Here is a 14,323-nt window from a genome sequence, read left to right on the forward strand (position 1 = left end):
GACTTTGAATTCAGCTTACATTTAATAATGATATTCATAACTTCACAATGTCCAATATTCAAATGGCTATAAAAACAGATCCATACATTTGATTACAATGAAGTGTTGCTCAGGTGGGCCTCATCTATGTCCATGTGTATGGCCATCAAATTTAAATTTAGTTTCAATTACATAATGTTATTCATAATTTCACAATTTCCAATATTCAAACGGCTATAAAAACAGATCCTTGCATTTGTAAAGTATGATTACAACGCAGTCTTCTTCAGGGGGACCTCTGCTATCTTCTTGTACATGGCCTTAAGCTTTTACTGTGCAGTTTTGGAGAAAAGTGACTTCAAAGTCAGCTTCAATGCAACCCTGTCTCCTATAAATTACGTTCCTCCAGAACTAAAACGTATTTTCAATTACATTGACTACAAAACGTATTTTCTCCCTAATTACGTCGGTGTTTGACGTATTACAAATAATATAATATTTCTGATTTATTAAAATAATCTATCAACGTATGACATTTTAGATACAATAAATATTGTGCAAATTATATTTTGATATCTTTAAATTTCATTTTACTCAAAAGCATTACTGTTATTAATGTTCAGTACTGATACTACTAATATGTTGATATAAATAAAATGGAGAACGTTTTAGATTGCAACCAGCAACATGCAGTATAATTTTTACCAAGTGTGTTCAAATTAACTCAGAAACAATTGTAATTTTTACTGATACACTTTGTTGCTTCATTTCACTGTGTTCAGTTCAGATTCATAGTAACTGCCTTTGTTAGACTTTGAGGATCATTTTATTTTTATTTTTTTGCAGAAATAAAGTAGACTTGTATTTAGATTTGTGAAACCACTTTTATTCAAAGCCGAGTAAAGATTTTGTCAGCTGAAAGAAAAATAGAATCTCAATTAACTCACTATATCTGACAGTAGGAAACGGACAACCAGCATTTCAAGACTGATCGAGTTTTATCCGATGTGACGTGAACGCCGCATCACGGCCAAAGAAATGCAGCGACACCTGGCGGCCGTTAGTGTGAACTGCGCACCAACTCACTTGGTCGCGACGTGTCTCCGAGCTATATTTTAATTCCCGACCGCTTCCCGTCCTGCTGCAACAGGCGCAGACAGTAGTCAACTGCTGACCCACCCAGCAGCTCGGCCCAGGCATGGGTGAAATCATCCTGCCACGGCGCATGTTCCTCTGGAGCATGGCGGTCATCTACCTCGCTGCATTTGTGTCTCTCTATGTGCAGATACCAGGTGATATTAACAAATACGCTCAATGTGTGGACGCTAGCTCACTTCATTTACTACTAACTGCTATGTGTTAGCTTGTTAGCTGGGACCTTGGCGCTGTGTTTCCCTCTGTGGGGAGAAGACGTTTCTCTGGGCTGCACCCCGTGAGAGTGACCTGCTCCTGGGTAACTTTACGAACTAACAGCCGCTGAGAGACTCGACCTGTTGGAAGCATGCACGCGTGTTAGTAATACCAAGTACGATACAGTACAACACCCACAGCCCCTCTGCTTGTATCTGTTGAGGTAGCCCAGCAGAAGTCCTAAGGATCTTGCCCACGCCCATGTGTTTTTTTAAGGAATATTCGGTACATTTGCCTTTAGGCACATTGCCAACATTCTTGGGTTTGAAAATGCGCACTCGCCCTTTCAGGAATATATTTTCAATATTTGAACATTTGGAATTGATGAATGAATGACACAGTCTGGCTTTGTAGTTGTTGTAAGTGTTGGACACACACTAGTATGCAAAATGCATGTTGAGATACATTCAACAATTAACCAGACTCTTCCATCTGCACTACTTTTTCGACTACTGTTGTGTTTGATTGTCTCCTGTCTCTGTTGTCTTTATGTCTTTTCGAAATTTATTGTTTATTGTATATTGTGTCGAAGAGAAACATATAACTGGAGACAAATTCCGTGTGTTTGTGAACATAGCCAACAAAGCTGATTCTAATTACATTTACAATGTAGGTCAAACTTTTTTCTATGTAGCAGCATCTTTTTTTCAGGTTGTCTGTGCCAGACAGGTACTGATCCACTAATCTATACAGGCAGCTGAAGACGTAAACAAAACATAAATGAGTGGAGAAATATAACAAATGCAAGGAATCATGAATGTACATATGAAAGGCTTCATGTGCATATACCAATGATGTGAAGCGATCCAATACATATGTTAATTTACATTGTTCTCCACGTGTCTATTTCTAGGTCTCTATGGTAATGATGGGCTGTTGCCTGCTCGTTGGCAGCTTCGACACGGTGGCAAGTCTCTCGGGCAACTGCTGCTGTCCTCTCCCACCCTGCTGTGGCTAGGACCTCAGCTCGGCCTTGACACGCACACCGCCATGGAGCTGCTGTGTCTTGTAGGCGCCGCACTGAGCCTCGCCGCCATTCTGGTGGAGGCTCTCCGAGACAGCGTGGTGTTTTTCTGCCTTTGGGCCTTGTACCTGTCCATGTACCAGGTGTGTTTACAGTTTCCACTGGACCCGGATTTCTGTTACAGGTCGCTGTAGTTGCTGTCATGGTGTGCCTTCTTTCACTGGCTATTTTTGTTTTCTCATTTCAGGTGGGTCAAGTTTTTCTCTACTTCCAATGGTGAGTGAATATTTTGTATGTATGTGTTGTAATTAACACAATAAGTGATATAAATAGCAGCATGTTATTGGCTCCCAAGATAGTTTTGGCGATTTGCCGAACAGTTTGTCATTCTCAGTCCACCGTTTAGTAACAGCTTAGTAATGTTTGTCTCTGCTGTAGTGCAACAACATTGTAGACATTAATACACTAGTGTGACAGCTCTGGTTTTCTTGTCCTCTCTCTGTCTCTTACTTGCCACTTTCTCCACTGATTCATTGTTTTCTGTTGCTTCTTTGACTCATAACTGTCCAGGGACAACTTGCTTCTGGAAGTGGGGTTCCTCTGTATCCTTGTTGCCCCACTGACCTTGATCAGAGGGTCACGAGGGGTCAGACAGCATGACCGTGTGACATTCTGGCTGCTCCGCTGGTTGCTCTTTAGGCTCATGTTTGCCTCTGGAGTGGTGAAACTCACATCTCGTTGCCCCACATGGTGGGGCCTCACAGGTATGTATGGGAGTCTGTAGCGGTGAATGAAGAGTGGGTTTCTCTCTTATGTGTTGGAGGAGGAAATCCCTGAAGTTGGGACATTACTAGAATTAGAAAACTGCAAAAACATCAGTGCATTTAAATGTTAAATGATTCATATTTCATTTGTAAGTGAGCTTTCAGGCTCTTGTCTAGTTTCTAACTTGTCCACTGTGTGTTGAACAGCTCTGACGTATCACTATGAGACTCAGTGTATCCCCACCCAGCTGGCCTGGTTTGCTCACCAGCTGCCGGTGTGGTGGCAGAAGCTGAGTGTGGTGGGGACCTTCAGTATTGAGATCGCTGCACCGCTGCTTTTCTTCAGCCCACTGCGTAGACTCCGACTTGGGGCTTTTTACCTGCAGGTGAGTAGAAATTCAAGTGCTCTGAAATCTACAATTGGCAAAACTAATAGCAGGTCTTGCATGTCAAGTGTTTATTAAAAAAGATCAAATGGAATCTTTCACCCTTTTCAAATAGCAGTCTGATTGTGTGCAGCGGAAGGAATTATTAGTTAATTTGTTTGGTTTTTTCTCGTGTAGGTGTTGCTGCAAGTGCTCATCATTTTGACTGGCAACTACAATTTCTTTAACCTGCTGACTTTGGCCCTCTGTCTGTCGCTTCTGGACGACCAGCATGTCAACTTCTGGCGACGCAAGGCAGACAAGATCAACAACAATGGTGTGATAAACATTTTCTGGATACATTTGCAGAATATACATTTGTAAAGTCTAAAAAAAAAAAAGTAAAATTTGTGTCTGTCTTTTTAAAGTTTCTAATTTGCTTCAATAATAACGATTCAAGATACACATTTGATAAGTAATTTTGCACAACTGTAGATTCAGACTTCCACCTTCACAATGAGTAAACACAATGTGAATCAACGTTTTTTTTAATTTTAAACTGAAGGAAACATCTGAATTCTGTGGAAGTCCATTTCCGCCACAAAAAAAAAAATAATAATAATAATTAGGACCAAAAAAAAAACTTTTTTTTTTCCTTTTCATTGACGAAAAGAAAAAAAACATCGAAGCAATACGTTATTTCATCACTTTGGTTTTACAATACTTTCATTTATATGTAAATATGTATTGTTCATACAACAAAACAAGTACAAGTCACAAAATAGTCCAATCTTGTTTCAATTCACGTATTCTTTTAATTTAACATTGCAAGCACATTGCAAGCACTGTTTTATATTCAAGTGCTTTTGTTATTCACCAAAAGATAGCTTGGCAATGTCAACCACCCGTAAGCCCGTATTGATGGGTTACTTTAAAGTGAATAATTCATTCAATATATGTGTGGACTTTGCATTTTACTCAGTTCTTAAAAATGGTCAATGGAAGGACAACAATGTACTTTTGTGTGTACATATATTAGCTACAATTATATTTAGGCTGTAACTGTAATTTTGACAATTATAGTCAGTAGTCAAGTTCTCATTTCTCTCCTGGAATGAAACAGGGTTGTTTTTTTTTCATTGCCTTTTTTCAAGTCAACGAAGGAAAAAAAAAAGTCGATTTTTTTATTTTTTTTTTTTTTTTCTTCTTTTTTTTTTGGTCCTAAATTTTTCTCTCTTTTTTTTGGTCCTAAATTTTTTAAATTTATTTTTGGTCCTAATTTCTTTTTTTTTTGTGTGGCGGGAATGGGCTTCCTTAGGATTCAGCCTGAGAACACACAGTGAAAGCTTGAATCTGGACCCGAGTTGTATGTCCTTTCTGGCAGAGCTTTACTAGAAACTCATCACGTTCTCTCTTTCATCTGTTCAGACTCCAAGTTGTGGTCGTGGCTGTCATACCTGCTGGAGCTCACCGTCTGGTCCCTCATGATCTTCGGATTAGTTGTATGCTTTGACCTGAAGCTGGATACAACGAAGAACAGCATCTCCTCTAGGACAGGTGTGTGTGTATGTGTGTGTACATCTATTTCCAGATGAACAATTTAATTTTGCAGTTCATTGTTTACATTTGTGTCTTTTCAGCATTCACATACCACCAGTTTAACCAGTTTCTGAAGACTGTTACTATCCCCTCTATCTGGATCGGTGTCCTCTCTCTCACCTGGGAGATGGTTACAGCCATGTTCAGGTAGGACTTTGTCTGTGTGGATGCTCGATCATCTTGTATTGCATGTTGTTGTACAAATGTACAATATGTAATGTGTTTTTCTAGGTGTGCATGTGTCTCCGGTTTCCTAAAGAGGTTTTGGGGCACCGTCCAGTGGACCCTGTTTGCTGCTGCCGCTGCTGCAATGTTCACTATTAGCCTGGTGGGTGTTGTTGGAAATACAGTATTGATTGAACTTCATATCGTAAAGTTAAATAATCATGCTGTTTAACCTTTGAATTGATCAGAAATGTCTAATTAAACCTTGTTACTATCACTCTTGTTCTCAGGTGCCATTCACCTACGTGGAGTATGACTCTAATGCCAGGTTGTGGCCAGGAGTGCGGCGGGCCTATGATCTGGTAGATCGCTACCAGCTGGTCAACTCGTACGGTCTGTTCAGAAGGATGACCGGGGTCAGTGGACGGCCAGAGGTTATCATCGAGGGAAGCAACGATGCAGTCTCGTGGACGGTGAGAGAAAGTTCTGATGAGCAATATAAATATGGATATTAATGACAGGACGACGACAGTAATTTTATTTAAACATGCTGCATAATGTGCTCCTGCGTTGCACAATTTGTAACCTTACAATAATACGATGGAGGCAGTACTGAAGAATTTCATGATTTGCAGTTGTGCAGACAGTTCTGCTTCACTGTATTAAGTAAGTTGTTCCTCTAAGTATGTTTATTTTTTATTTTCTTAGGAGATTGAGTTTATGTATAAGCCTGGCAACCTAAGTGCACCTCCTGCTGCAGTGACACCTCACCAGCCCCGGTTGGACTGGCAAATGTGGTTTGCCGCCCTCGGGGATCAGACACAGGCTCCATGGTTCACCAGCCTCATGTACAGACTGCTGCAGGGCAAAAGTGATGGTACGCAGCCTCAGAGTGCTACAATTAATTTCTTAGTTTTATTTTTTATCTCATTTAATGAAAAATCAACACTGAATAAAATTGAGCAGAAAACTTAACATGCTCACAATGTGTGAAGAGCACACAAGTCAACAGTTTCCATAGAGTGCACTTCTCACCATATGATATAACAGAAGGTGTTTTGACATTATTATATTGAAAAGGCCCTCTGTGAAGAAGTGAATCTAGCCCCAGATTACTGCGTCGGTGCTGCTCACACTGTTTGTAAAAGTAACAGGTTAAATAGTTGTTTCTCACTGGTTGCACTAAAAGCCAGTATGTGCAGAAGCTTGTCTTTGGTGCCCTCTCGTGGTACTTTCAGGAAATATTTGAGACACCAATGCCCAGCCACACTGCTGCGCCAACTTCACTTTGATGAAAACAAAATAAAAGTTAATGACACCTTGTTGATGCATTTTTCAGCAATCTCTAATGGGATGTTAGTGTGGGATACGGCACAACCTGGAGTCAATCTTTGACCAGGGCTTCAGATACTTAATTGTTTTACCCATTGAGCACAGTGCAAAAATAATGTTCTACTCAAAATGATGGTGTTAAGTTACCATTAAAAAGAAGGCAGTGTTTGTTTTTAAGTACAACCAGATCTCTGAAAGCTTTGCTTTATGTTCTGCAGTGATAGAGTTGATCCAGACAGATGTATCACAGTATCCGTTCCACCAGCAGCCTCCTGCCTACCTCCGAGCCCACCGCTACAGATACTGGTTTACTGAACCAAAGGCTGACGGGTCAGTGCTCTCTCTGTGTCTGTGTGTGTCTCTCTCTCGGTGCGTGTGTGTTTCCAGGCAATGAAGGAACCGTTCTTGTCTGTGTGCACTGAAAGATGTCACTCAGCACATGTACAAACATTACCAGCATTCTCAATAAAAAAGCAACTAACATCAGCAGTTTTATCACTATTTCTAAATAAAAAGTTAAGAAAGGTGTTTTACTTATTATTATTATTATTATTATTATTATTATTATTATTATTATTCCTTAAACTATCAGGATACTTACTGTTTGGCTTGGTCTGTGTTGACAGGTCCTACCCACAGCGGTGGTGGAGGAGGGTTTATGATGAGGAATTCTATCCCACAGTGCACCTGGGCAACACCTTCTTGGAGAGCATGCTCAGTCAGTATGGACTCAAGGTAAACTCATCTTAAAAACGTGTAATTAAAAATGATCAAAAACAAGAGAAAGAGGATGTGCCCCCTTTTCATTCTTTAATCTATGGAATATCAATTAATGTTCATCTTTATTTGTCTGTAGGACAAATCACCTCCAGGTCGTATGTCCAACACCACTGTTGCCCAAGCGGTCAGGTGGGTGCGCTCTCAGACCAGAGGTGTTCCTTCTCATTTACTTATCTGGACACTTATTGCCTGCAGCGCCACCCTCTGCCTGCTCCAGGGATTGCAAAACCGGAACAACCACCCAGAAAAGACCCCACTCACTCATGAGGGCGCTGTGAACAAATGCACTGAAAGTGTACCTGAAGGCTCTGCAGTCCATTCTGGGAAGCCGGATGAACAGCAAACCGAAGAGGAGGAGAAGGAGGAAGAGGAGGAGGAGGAGGAGGAGGAGAAGAAGGAGGAGAAGGAGGAGAAGGAGGAGGAAGAAGAAGACGACAGAGAAGGAGATAGCAGTGAAGATGAGATGGGGGACAAACGAGAGGAGAAAGACACTGTTGCTGATGACGAAGAGGACTAGTCACAGGAGGAGGTGAAAGATGTGGAGGAAGATGACGGCAGAGGGGTTAAAATGAAAGAGGACGTTTTGAAAGGATGCCGGTAAGCCCGTAGAAGACTGTTATCACCACCTGCCTTAATGAAATATAACCAAAATGACCAAAAAATTTGTTCTGTCTATATTTGTAATTCCTGATCAGCCAATTATGGAAAACAAGTTTATTTACTTTCTCTCACCTCCACACTACTGCACTACATTTTACAGAATCACTTGTCTACGTCGATCTTTGCCAGATGTTTCGTACTTTTAAAACCTTACTGGTTTTGTTCCTGACATGTTAAACATTCAATCTGGGCAGTAGGTCAAATCACGTTGAAAGAAGAGAGAAATATATAATCTACAATAAAAGACAACCTTTGTCTATTCAGGAGAGTAAATGTGTGTTATTCTTTGTCTTCTGTTTGTGTTGCACACCATTGTACGTGTGTGTCTTTATGTTTTTTTTCTCATTACCGTGGTCTCTTGCCTCTTGCTGTATGTAATGAGCTAAAACAACTGTGCACTTTCTTTCTGTTTTTTTCCACTGTGTCTTTTGTTTCTGTTAATGTTAGAAATTAAATGCATCACACAAATTGATGTATTTAAAAACATGTTTTTATCACATTAAAGTAGAATAACAATAGAAATGCTTTTCTTGAATTTCTTTTCATCTGAAATGTGGAACAATCATAAGATATATCTTAGTAATTTAAATAACTTGAGTTGTTTGTATATGATTAGTTATATGTGTATACAGGTGACACTAATCCTGTTTTGTTATTACTGTTATAAAGCAACAACACGACAAATCATTGAGTGATTCATGTAACCACCCTGTGTTTCTATATAGTGTTGCTGTTGAAGTCAGTGTTGTCCGTTTCACCACTTCAGTATTCCAGGACAGTACTTGTCGATTAGAGACTGGTAATACGGCTTCAGCTTGTCGATGTCGGGCAGCTCGGTGGTCTTTGTGTACAAGTCAAATTTGCTGTTGAAAGGGTGTAAAAATGCAGCTTCAGGTCAAAGCAGAGTGCCGTGAGAATGTACACATGAGAAAAGAGGAACTCACTTGAACTGTTGGACCCAGGGCAGCATGCGCAGGTCTTTCTCATCGCACAGGTGCATGTAGTCGCCGTGGGAGTGCCAGGGGTAGAATGAATGGAAGCGAATCATGTACAACCCCTAAAGAGAGACCGAAAATAAATTTGATCCAAACCTGATCCTGTACAGTAAGTACTGCAGGTGAGAGAAAATCATTGCATACTCTAAATTTTTAACTGCCCCAAAAATTGCATTTTCAATGTAATTATTTACTAACCTGCTCAGGGATGGAGCAGTTGTTGAACTTCAGAACTCTGTAGAGATACTCTGAAGACAACAATGCAATAGTTCAGATAGAGTAGCGTAGAGAACCAGGCTCTTCAATGCCATGACACGTTTTCTTCTTTTAAAAGTTGTCGTGGAAGTTTGTGTGTCTGAATGTGAGGACATCTCTTACCATCATGGCCCCAGGACATGTGGACTTTGTCAAGCTCACAGTTTGATTCATAGATCCCATATTCAGTGCTAAAGAGTGGGGGGAAAAGAAAGTATGTAGCGGGACAAATACCCAGTACTTTAAATCACTTTGTTGACATTTGTAGGACTGAAATAAACAGAGATAGCAGAGTACAGAGTTTTATTTACATCATAGAATGTCAAACCTGACAGAAAAAGTGTGAAAATCCTAATGTTAATGTCACATAACAATTACTAACTTGTAGCTGGGGTTTTTCTCATCTGGGTTATCCAGGAAGGTATTGCCTCTGAACACAATGGAGTTTTGAAACTTGCAGCCCACTGGGAAGGTGTCGCCCACGACAGCCCACTGCAACGCACACACTAGTTTGCTATTACAATTAATTATATCTTTCCATATAATATAACATTTTCAATTAAGTTTGGCGTCATTAGAAGAATAACTCAAAACATGCGTTCAAGCATGCCTTGGATAAAGAGACAAAAAGGATCGAAGAAAAGACTTAAAAATAACGAGAGTATTGAAAGGACAAAAAAGACTTAAAAACAAAAACCTCAGCTAGAGGTGAAGCAAATCTTAAAAACATCTGACATTAAGGTAAGAAATCATATTCCTGAGTGTTATTCAAAGTTCAACCATCCTTGTGGAACTGCAATCCCACAAGTGGATATTGCAGACTTTCATGTCTTTTTTTCTTCATTTTTATATTCATCTTTTGCTTATTGTATACAAGAACAAAGGGCAAAGTGAAACCACCGTCAAATTCCATGTATGTGCAAATTTACATGGCCATTAAAGCTGATTCTGATTTTGGTTGTACGAACCTGGGGTTCGCCCCAAAAAGCCATTGTCTTCCCAACGTCATGGATCAGACCCACCAAGTGGAACCAGTCTGCGGAGGGATAGTGAGTACAGATTTCTGCTTATGTAAGGACTAGTACACTGTGTGTGTGTGTGTGTGTGTGTGTGTGTGTGTGTGTTCTGTCTCTCTCCCTGTATGGGTACCATTGTCTGGGTGTTCCCGGCGGATGCCCTCAGCAGTCTGGAAGGCATGGAAGGAGTTTGGAAAGTCCACATCAGGATCGGACTCGTCCACCAGCTTGTCTAGAGACATGACGGCGTCCATCATCCTCATTTGAGTGTGGTTGCAGCCGGCCCATACAAAGTGCTTTAGGGAGGCAAGAGTCACAGCATTACTGTGGAGGTTTACTTTCTCAAGCTTGCAAGGAAAACTCCTGAAAAGCTCCTGAAAAAAAGGTTTCTGTTCAATTTTCAGAGATAATGGGATCCAATTTGTCTGCTATTTGTTTGCAGTTCATGTGAAGCTGTAGTTAGGTCACATACTGTATGTAAAACAGAACGATGTAACCTTTGAGAGAAGTGCAATTGAGGTTAACACAACAACATTGAGTCCAGAAAGAACATCTCGTGGCCTCTTACGTGGTGGCTGTTGTTTGCTCAGTCTGTCCGACACGTCATCCAGAGCAAAACAGAAATTCACAAAATACAAAGTCTCCCTCCCAAATATATTCTAAATTTCTGTGCACTTGCTGTTTTTATTCCTGATGATTTACAAACCTTTTGTTTCACAAAGTCCAGCGTCTGATTGGTGTGCATAAGCTTGTATGTGTTGAACACACGGGCGATCAGACTTCCACTCTGAAACGTAGACATGCACACAAAGAATGTACAGCATCTCGGTTTATAAAATGTTATTGAGTAACTTCATTTGAATACTTTTATGGCTGAAATGTATTTTGTTAATGATTTATGGTATGATTATAACACCCTCGTCCAATGTCCCTTGTGGCACACACAACAAGGTATAGCAGTGAAACAAAACAAGGTATTTTTTATTCTGATCTCATTTACACTAAACCCACCAATAATGTAGCCGGTATTTACAATGTTGGTTGAATCTTAGTTTTCAAAAGCAATTCATCCCTCAAAGCTTCAGTGTAAAATGTTTTCAAATATATTATATTACTATAAAATATTGTAAGAATGGAGAAAAAGATGCACCACTGTGAATCACATGATCAGTAAAAATTAAAGTTCCTGAGTCAGCGAAGAGTACCGGCTTAGCACGTCTTCATTAATAGAGACTCTGCAATGTTTTTATGAACTGTTCTTACAACATTTGTAAGTACATCCTTGGTGTACAAGGTAAATGAGGGGAAATACCTCACCCTTCAATATGATTGAGACAATTGAGAAAAATAAGCATAGATAACCTCCTGAAATGCACAGTTTTAACAATGTATTGATATACTGCGGTTAGATACCTTCCTCCCTTCTCTCCTCAGCAGAACATAAACAGTTGAGCTCTGAGTCGGTCAGTCACTAGTCCAGAGTTCAGGCAGTAAATAAGTGTAATAAGAAGAGCATTGAATGCTTACCTCAAAGTTTCTGTACTCTTGCTTCTCTTTAGTTTTATTCATCTCCACATTTGGCCGATAAGCCAAAGACGGGTCTGGACCCTGCATTTGAAATAACAGACAACATTTTCAGGAAATACAAAGATAAATAACATACATGCTTTGGAAATTAAAGTAAGTATAAGTTGTTTTAAAAGGAATTCAAATAGATTGTTAAGGAGTAAAAATGAAAGCATTTGTATGTATTAAAGCCATGCATACAATATCAATGGCACTCATGGCTGCGTTCCTCCTGTCTGTATATATCCTGCTGGTTTACACTGTAATGCTTTCTGCACTGTTAGCTGGCATACCGTGTCCACCAATATCCAGTCACACTTTAACCAAACCTCACTCTAATGTGCGTGTGTGTGTGCGCACTTGTTTGTATGTGTGTGTGTGTGTCGCAATCCTCAGCAAATTTGGACTGACGTAGGATGACTCAGTAGTTCTTTGTTTGTTCCACAGTTTAGTTGTTTCATTTCAAACATATTTGTGAGGATCGTAAACACACTGGTTGGATGAATATGGGGAAAAAATAACTCCAGGTGTAGCGCTATTACAACAGTAAATATCTGTGGTTCTGAAAAACAAAGGGGAAAAAATCTGTGAACTTAATTCTTCCAAATGTATACTTTACAATGCTAAATCTTGGAACCAGACATGCTACAGTCCACTTTGAACTGATCTCAATTGTGAGGTTCCAGACATGAACATCAAATTGATTACTAGACATGATGTCGTCAATATCAAAGGTAGACTTAACAAGAGCTATGAGATTGTGAAATGATGCTCGTGTAAAACCACAAGTCTGTATCATATCAACCTTGTTTTAAGAAAAACACATTTTATTTGTAAAGTCAGCGGTTTGATTACAAGTTTTTCTGAAGTTTTCAGAAGCCACAAGTTGCCATTTGCAATAGTTAATCAAGTGAGTTTCATGGTCACAATTCTATGAAGTGGAGTGAATAAATGAATCAGATTTTTACCTCGGGACCTGTTGAGCTGTACAGCGCATATCAGAGAACCGAAGTTATTAACATAACCCAAACTGGCATTTATTTGCTATAAAGTATATGATCTACAAAAAGAGTGCTACATGGGTGACACATTGTTATTGGGCAATAGGCCAATAGGATTTTTCCATAACATTTTTGATTATTGCATAGAAATAACTAAAGTTTGTTATTTCCTATCAATAAGTGATGTTTAAATGTGCATTGTAAACCATTTTCGAAGGGGACATGATCTGAATTGCATTGCACTGAGTTTCTACCCGTAGATATTCTGTGATATAAATACAATAATCTAAAAAATAAAAAAAAAAGTGTTTCCGTAACACCTTTACTCTGTTTTCACTGATCGTATGGCAGCATAGATTTGTGTCATGCATAAACAGCCTTGTTTTATGAAATAGCCTTCTTTCCTGCAGTAAAATACTCACTTAACTTAATTGACTTACCAAGTTGGCGTTCTTTTCTTCTAATTATCCATTAAGATCAATTATATCGCACTTCACTTAAGGACAGTCTGTAGAATTTGGATGGACAAAAAAAAAAAAGGTTTATAAGAACTATGTATGCAAAACACGTCAGGAGACTAAAGATAATTCACTTTCACTTTCACTCTATTCTAAAAAACATAAACAACACTCCGACCTCATGGTTAGATAGATGTTCAGTTCCATATTTATAGATCTGTTTCGGTATTTTTACGGAAGCGCATTGCATTCACTGGATAAAAAAAGACCCCTTTGTCTCGTAATTACGAGTACTTTTCTCGTAATTACGAGATCTTGGTCTCGTAAATACCAGATATTTTCATGTAATTACGAGATAAGGTAAAGAAAAAGGAATCGTCTGCAAATCCTCTCCCAGTGGCAATGATGGCGCTATCGCAGTTATCTGCTATTAATACTGGCGCGTTCACGGCAGGAAGACTCGCAGACGTTGGTCTCATTTACTTGTTGGTTTATTTTACCAAGGTTCACACAATCACTGTTACTGTAACGGGGCTCTTTGCTAATGCTAGCTCACGAAGCTTTCCCCACACAACGCCGACAGCTCAGGCATCAGGAACTCGCAATTACGAGATTAGGGGTCAATTTTTTTATCCAGTGAATTACTGTGAGTTTGATGTTTAGCGATCCAAGTGTTCAGTGGCAGTAGTTATTTTTAACAGGGGTGGTAAATGTGTGTAAAGGTGGCCACCATGTTTTGTTGATTTTGCGTTAATATTCTACTAATAATAGGTTAAATTAATAGACTACGCGGACACATAATTGTTACATTTGCAGAACCATTTTAGTCAAGCTGTATAACCTCAATAACTTTAAATAAACAGAGTTTTTTTTTTAACTCATTAAAAGGTTCCAGCTATTTAGTAAATGCTCTAGGCAAACAACTAAACAAAAAATGCTTCATACAAAACCTTAGTTCGACATTCTCGACTTAAAAAAACAAATCTGGATTGTATCGAGTATACAATTGGTTAT

General features: G+C 39.3%; 2 protein-coding genes across 2 annotated transcripts; one reads left to right on the forward strand and one right to left on the reverse strand.

The window, feature by feature from the left end:
• The first annotated feature begins 1,114 nt into the window (after nucleotides 1–1,114).
• lmf2a (lipase maturation factor 2a) lies at nucleotides 1,115–8,517 on the forward strand. The gene is made up of 14 exons (XM_068603916.1): nucleotides 1,115–1,271; nucleotides 2,243–2,496; nucleotides 2,601–2,629; nucleotides 2,924–3,117; nucleotides 3,325–3,503; nucleotides 3,681–3,819; nucleotides 4,911–5,039; nucleotides 5,123–5,228; nucleotides 5,313–5,409; nucleotides 5,537–5,719; nucleotides 5,955–6,123; nucleotides 6,797–6,908; nucleotides 7,205–7,313; nucleotides 7,435–8,517. Exons 1-14 carry the CDS (start codon nucleotides 1,178–1,180, stop codon nucleotides 7,873–7,875), a joined length of 2,235 nt encoding a protein of 744 aa, XP_068460017.1. The 5' UTR covers nucleotides 1,115–1,177; the 3' UTR covers nucleotides 7,876–8,517.
• On the reverse strand, nucleotides 8,491–13,544 carry miox (myo-inositol oxygenase). Its single transcript, XM_068603917.1, has 11 exons — nucleotides 13,488–13,544; nucleotides 13,292–13,359; nucleotides 11,812–11,892; nucleotides 10,991–11,071; nucleotides 10,418–10,580; nucleotides 10,237–10,304; nucleotides 9,651–9,760; nucleotides 9,392–9,459; nucleotides 9,212–9,261; nucleotides 8,963–9,075; nucleotides 8,491–8,881 (listed from the first exon to the last, which is right to left on the reverse strand). The coding sequence occupies exons 3-11, from the start codon at nucleotides 11,851–11,853 to the stop codon at nucleotides 8,773–8,775; spliced, it is 804 nt and encodes a 267-aa protein (XP_068460018.1). The 5' UTR covers nucleotides 11,854–11,892; nucleotides 13,292–13,359; nucleotides 13,488–13,544; the 3' UTR covers nucleotides 8,491–8,772.
• Nucleotides 13,545–14,323: the final 779 nt, after the last annotated feature.

The sequence above is a fragment of the Clinocottus analis genome, unplaced genomic scaffold (genome assembly GCF_023055335.1).
Source record: "Clinocottus analis isolate CAN_PGR_092001 unplaced genomic scaffold, fCliAna1.0.p SCAF_6, whole genome shotgun sequence".
NCBI lineage: Eukaryota > Metazoa > Chordata > Actinopteri > Perciformes > Cottidae > Clinocottus > Clinocottus analis.